This window comes from Pyrus communis, chromosome 14, assembly GCF_963583255.1.
Source record: "Pyrus communis chromosome 14, drPyrComm1.1, whole genome shotgun sequence".
Taxonomy (NCBI): domain Eukaryota; kingdom Viridiplantae; phylum Streptophyta; class Magnoliopsida; order Rosales; family Rosaceae; genus Pyrus; species Pyrus communis.
In genome coordinates, this window is record NC_084816.1 from 19,408,387 (window position 1) to 19,415,567 (window position 7,181).

Consider the following 7,181-nt stretch of genomic DNA (forward strand, 5'->3'; position numbering starts at 1 on the left):
GTCATAAAATTGTAACATGGTGAATGAAAATTTTATATTTTAAAGTATGACATTAATACTAAAATATTATATGTTATAACATGTGTAAATCGATAATGACATGTGTTAGCATTATAACTAAAACGAAAAAAAATTATCGATTAATTGGTTGGGATTACATTTCGTTCATGCATTTATAGGTGCCTCTACGTAGCGTGACTTAAAAAATGTGCATGCACAAGTACTACAAAAGGCGCAAAGCCACAACCATTCACATTGATCAATGATGGTACTGCAATTTGTGGGGCAAGTATATGTTCACATTATATTCTCTTGTTGCATGGCAGAAATGAGAAATCACTTTGACACATATATAGTACAATAAAACCAAATTCCAGCAGAGAGTACGCAGAAAACCTAAATCTTTCGTTTAACAGCTTTTTAAGATATGATTAACTTTAAGAGACCCGTAATGTGGTCCCTAATATCATGCTGCCCTTTGGGTGTAACATGGAAAAAATTGTCACTGACAGCACAAACATGCATGGAAGCATTTTATTGGATATGCAAAAGGAATAATTACCGTATCGTAAAGCTAGCTTCCTGCTGCCCTAACGTGACAGTAAAATATTGGGTTTAACTACCATGAGTCAATAAGGTGACACCAAATAAATTGACTCAAAAGTTAATTAGCCACAACGGATTCAAATTTTGATGCAATCTGTATAAACAATTAGTTATCACATGCAACTTATGGATTCATGGCTGATCGATCCAGGTAAACTTTCTATGTTACATTTGACAGTTCTTGAAAAGGGGCTTTGGAGATTGTGCATGCATGTTTTAAAGTCTTCTAATCAATTTTTAACTAACCTATACATTGATAAGAAAAACCATTATAATTAACAGGGTGCAAAATCATATGGTTTTACATGGTGGGTAGTATTTCGGCTTTTGCACCCAGCCCACAGCAAAATTAATAAGCAAGAATATTGTTTTCGCAATTCCTATTTGTGTAATGATGGAATGAGGACCCTGGTGCTTATGGGTTGATGGCAAGCCCTACCTTGTTGAATTATTGGTGGAATCTTTTTATTTTCTTCAGGTGAAAAAGTAATCAAAGTAACAAAATGATGAGGGGCTGTAAAACATGTTTCAAGCAGGAAAAATGTGGCACGTTGAAAGTTGTTGAAGAAAGTACAAGTTGAATTTGGATTTGGATCCCATCCGGATTCTAGTTGTAGTGATCCTCACATCCTAATCATTTATCGTACATCGTACGGTCATAAATTATTTTAAATTTATTTATTTAAAATTAAACACAAATAGTACCTAACGAAAACTGATCGCACGATATACTATGAACGATCATGATATGAGGATCCCCATAAAGAGAATTCAGAGAGGATCCTCATCCGTTGAATTCAACTGCCCCCTGGCCCCCCCCCCCCCCCCACCCCAAAAAAAATAATCTATTGTTTTTCTCAAATTCTAACCTATACGTGCATTTTTCAATGTGTTAAGAACACGGTTCGGTATATAAAGTGTCATAATACAAAGTAGTTGGATACTAGAAAATTTTCTAACAATTTGTATTATGACACTTGGTATATCAGCCTGTATTCCTCACACACTGAAATTTTTCTCATGTCCATGACCCCTAACTTACTCTTGCATCTTGAGCTTTTTTTTTTTTTTTTGCAAGGGTCCACCGTTATTAGCCTATTTGGTAGGTAACCCCATGTAATGTAACTCAAGCTACTGATAACGAGAAAATTTAATTAGGTATAATCGATTCTACGCATGTAATCGGTAATAAAAATCTTTGATATAATCAGTTGTAATAGTCCTACATCTAGCGTAGTCAAGTTGAGGGGAAAGGAAGTATGACAACTGATGATAAGAAAGTTTTGACGAAGTGAGCTGAATTAATTAGCTGGAAGTTTCAGACTGTCTTATAAGTTGTAAGCAATCAATGCATATATGCAACGTTCAATCACAAACGTCAATCTTAAGTCTAGAATTTTCGATATTCCACCATGACACTGACCTAAAACCGCACAGTCGAAAACAAAAATAGGTATTAGAGCAACTCCATCGTGGTGGATTGCTCGGGGGACAGGCCAGAGAAAAGGGCCCGAGGCCCTGTGGATTCGCTCCAGCGTGAAGAAGTTCGAGTGGAGGTGGAGGCCCGAGCTCAGGGCCTGTAAAGAATTGACAGCCCAAGAGCCCGAATGGATGTGACGTCAAGGCTGACGTCAGCCTGGTGTTAGGTCTTTTTTTTTTTTCCTTTCGTCAGGCACGTGCACCCCACTCGCGCTTGGGGGCGCGTCGCCCGACATATTTTTAGAAAAGTCAGCTCACTTTTCAGACTGAAATGTTACCGTTGGAAGCCACGTGGCTTCCCACGGTCCGTTCGATCTCAACGGCTCTTTAACTTAGACCGTTCGATCTCAACGGTAAAAAAAAAAAAAAAAAAAATTTAATATCAACTGTTCGATCTGAGATCGACGATTGATATTAATATGCTTTATAAATAAAAAAATAAAAGAAAAATAGTTTTAAAATTAAGAAAAGTTACCATCGTGACACATGGCATAATCTGGAGTGTTGGAATTCAATTTTTTTTTATATCCAACGGTAGAGATTAATTAGTTGAATAAAAATTTAAAAAAAAATTGTAAAAAATTCGAAAAAAAATTGTTTTTACTTTTCTATAAATACCTTCTAATTATCATCTACCTTACACCACAATTTCATATTTTCTCAACTACTTTCAATCACATTCCTTTCTTTCTCTCAAAGTTTCAATCCATTTTTTTTTTCAACAAAATGACTACTGATGCAGGTACGAATTGGTCGCTTCTTGAAGATGTTGCGTTGTGTACTAGTTAGGTTGAAGTTACTCATAGTTCGCTTATGGGTAATGAGATGCAGTTGTGAGAAATGTGGAGTCTTATTCATACCAATTATCTTGAGAAAATTGTTGGGAAAAGAACCAAAGAATCGATGTCCAGTCGTTGGAAATTACTTAGTCAATCGTTTAGTACGTGGAGAGACGTCTTGGCACAAGCTAGTACTAATATTCGAAGTGAGGAAAATTACTCGGATCAGGTAACAATATATTATTTATTTGTTTGTACTATACCCAAATTTACATTATAATTATTTGTTTGTATTATTTATTTGTTACCTACTTACATTATAATTATTTGTTGGTATTATTTATTTGTTACCTATTTTCATTATAATTATTTCTTCTCCCGCATTGTGTAGGAACTTCAAGCACAAGCTTAGTACGGTGCCAAAACCAAAAGCAAAAATAAATCATTCAACCGGTAGGAATGTTGGAATATTGTCAAAGATTGTCCTAAATTTAGAGTTGTGCTTGTCGGTCCAGAAGTTTTCATGAACATCAGCCCTCTACACTCTACACCCAATCATGGCTCACATGTTCATGAAGATGATGCAGAAGAAGTGCCCGAAACGCCTCTCCCTGAACAAGCGTCGGGTTCGACCCGTTATCCAATTAGGCCTCAAGGTAATAAGGCTTCAAAGAGAAAAGGGAGTGCTTCCAAGAATGATTATGCAAAGTTCATGGAAGAACTTACTCGCCAAGATGAATTGACTTTGGCGAGGGAAATGGCGAAATATGAGGCTGATAAGGCTAGAGAGGACGCAAAAGTTGAAGCTATTGAGAGAGAATTTCAGGCTAATGAGAGAGAAAGAGAGCTACTTAGGCAAGAAAGGGAACATGTTAGAGAAGAAAGACAGGCTCAACGAGATCGTGAAATTATGAACACGCCTTTAGAAGGGAAGTCTCCAAATTCTAAATTTTTTTGGAAGTTAGAGAAAGCGAACGTGGTGCGAATGAGACATGCAAAAGAAGCGAGAGTAAGCCAAGATGGTACTAGCACCACAAGAGAAGATCATCCTAGCACCACAAATTGGTTAAGTGATGATGAATAGAGTACTTTTTGTAATCGGAGCCCATAATTTTCCAATCACTTTGGGTTGTAATTTATTATTTATTGAATATAGTACTTTATGTTGTTTCCAATTTATTGAATATTTATTCAAATGAATTTGGTAAGTTATTTATACTAAGAGAATATTTATTCAAATGACAAAAACACACCAAATAAAATTACATAAGCATACCGAATAATAAAAAACTTACTAAAGCTAAACTAAAAAAATTACATAAACATACCAAATAATAAAACACACCAAATAAAATTACATAAACATATCAAATAATAAAAAACACACTAAATGAACTTAATTATCTTCAGCTTGTTTCAATGCCCACTGGTGCTCTATCAAGTCATTTTGCGGGGCGTTGTGCATGTTTGGCATTTGAAATGCAGTATATCGTTGAATGACCCTTTCATTGTAACGTCCATCCCTTTGTAATGGCTCATGTTGCACGGGCTCATCGGTGGCGTCATGAGCACAATATATATGTGTTCTTGAATTGTTCATCGTGTCTGGCTCATATTCATCAACGGCTTCATAATCGTACTCATCTTCCACAATCATGTTGTGAAAAATGATGCACGTCATCATGATGGATCGAAGCGACTCTACATCAAACAATCTGGCAGCACCCCTGACGATCGCCCAGTGAGCTTGGAGGATACCAAAACAACGCTCCACATCCTTCCTGCACCCTTTTTGACAGCTTGCAAAGTGTTTTTCCTTTGCACTTTGCGGACGTGGCACTGTTTTGACAAATGTTGACCACCTTGGGTAAATGCCGTCAGCTAGGTAGTATGGCCCGTTGTACATACGTTCATTGACCTCATACGTGACTTTTGGTGCCTTTCCTTGCAGGACATCATTGAACACTGGGGATTGAGTAAGGACGTTGAGGTCATTTTGAGCTCCTGGAATCCCGAAAAAGGTGTGCCAAATCCATGTATCAAAAGATGCCGCCGCCTCCAAAATGATACTTTTTGCTCATTTTCTATCCCCATAAGTGCCTTGCCATGTACTTGGACAATTTTTTCACGTCCAATGCATACAATCAATGCTTCCAATCATCCTAGGAAAACCACGCATCTCGGCCTTCTTCAGATGCCTTTGCAAGTCCATGTTTGTAGGTTTCCGGAGGTACTCTGCGATGTAGATAGATTCGATTGCTCCGCAACACGTCATCAGGGACTCAAGAATGGTTGATTTCCCCATTCTAGTTATCTTATCCACTTGGTCTGCAGATGCTCCATATGCAAGCATCCGCAAGGCAGCAGTAATTTTTTGCTGAGGAATGAGACCTATAGCACCAAAAGCATCATTCTTTTACACAAAGTAAGAATCATGGTTGCAAACAGCAATCATGATTTTGTTGAACAAATATCATTTCATTCTAAAACGACGTCTAAAGTACGTATCAGGGAATGCACTATTACGGACAAAATAATCGTCCAAGAGTTTCGTACCTCGTCGTTGCTTGCTTCTATCAAGGTTTCCGGAACGGCTGGGCCTGTAGATCTGAGCCACAGCTTGGATGATTCGACGGGAATGTGAGGCCCTGCCCATTCTTGCTTCGTCATCTCTCCTTCTACGCTCCTTATCATATTCCCTCTCATTTTTTGCCACCTGGAGATTAAACATTCCTTTTGATTGGTTAAACAATTCTTCCTCTTCCTGATCGAGTTCCCACATCATCCTTGAGGAAGAAGAAGACATTGTAAAAAATAAGTAAAAACTCTGAATAATGATAGAGATTTTGTGAAAAAGGAAGCAGAAACTATGAATAATGATAGAGATCTTGAGAAAATTGGTGTGAGATTTGTGAGGATGGATGGTGGATTATATGGAGGATTCATAAAGGATTAGGTTGTAGATAATATCACATGGCATGCCGTCATTCGTTAAAAATCTGATGGAAATCTATCCTTAAATATTGTAAACAGATTATGACACATGACTCGACGTGATTGGTTAATAATCTTATTAGAAATCCATCACCAATAATTGTATTTTCGGATAATGACACGTGGCATGCCGTCATTCGTTAAAAATCTAATGGAAATCTATCCTTAAAGATTGTAAACAGATTATGACACGTGGCGCGACGTGATTGGTTAATAATCTTATTAGAAATCCATCACCAATAATTGTATTTTCGGATAATGACACGTGGCGCAACGACGATTAAAAATCTTATCGGAAATCCATCCCCAATAATTGTCTTTTCAGATTTTATGACAAGTGGCGCAATGAGAACGATTAAAAATCTTATCCGAAATTACAAATAAAATTATTTTATATTATTTAATAATACTTCGGATAATGACGCGTGGCGCAACGAGAACAATTAAAAATCTTATCTGAAATTACATTTAAAATTATTTTGTATTATTTTATAATAAAAAAAATACTAATATTTTATTGCCTATTGCCAGGGCTATTGAAGTGTAACGGTGGAGATGCAAAAGGTGATTACTGTTCATTAAGGGCAGTTACTGTTCATCAAGTGGATAACATAGTGTATTACCTGGAAGGAGGTTTCACACACTGGAGTTGCTCTTACAAGCGATATTTTTGCGAAAAAGGTCTTTTAATTTAGAGTAAACTAGATATAGGTTATTGTTTGTGAGTCTTATTACGAAGAGTCAGGCCACTTCTTTGAAATAGATCCAATAATTGTGATTCCACGTCATCTTAGTGTTACTATCATTTTTAATTTACTTTCTTAATAAATCTTATCCCTTCATTTAATTTTAAGAAATTTTTGATATTTTCCTATAATTGAACATTCGACTTTGGAGTTGATGAATCGGCAAGTATGGGCATTGCCTGGTGGTTCTTCACAAGAGTGATGAAGGATGGAGAGAGTTATCCTAAATCTTTTGAGTTTATAGTGTGTCTGAGCCCCCTCTTTATATCTTGAAACCCCGTATTTATAGGTCTCTTCATAACTTTTTGTATTAAATCAATTCAACCAGACCTTGATGGAATTTGTCGATTTCCATAAATTGTCTTGACTAAAGCTTGATTTGAACTTGATTTGGTATTTGATTTGAACTTGACATGATTTATATTTTTGATTTAATCAAACTCAATTAAAAGATAATTTATCAACTGCTTCCACCATCAACTTAATCTGGTAATTCCTTTGCATTATGCCTTGTGTCTACACGTTTTACTCTTGAACTCATAGTGTGCGCCACATAAGTCCTAGTGAGTCAAAATAT

At 36.5% G+C, this 7,181-nt stretch overlaps 1 protein-coding gene across 1 annotated transcript; it reads right to left on the reverse strand.

Moving 5' to 3' along the window:
• Positions 1 to 4,989: 4,989 nt before the first annotated feature.
• LOC137714520 (uncharacterized) lies at positions 4,990 to 5,670 on the reverse strand. The gene is made up of 2 exons (XM_068453716.1): positions 5,421 to 5,670; positions 4,990 to 5,255 (listed from the first exon to the last, which is right to left on the reverse strand). The coding sequence occupies exons 1-2, from the start codon at positions 5,668 to 5,670 to the stop codon at positions 4,990 to 4,992; spliced, it is 516 nt and encodes a 171-aa protein (XP_068309817.1).
• Positions 5,671 to 7,181: the final 1,511 nt, after the last annotated feature.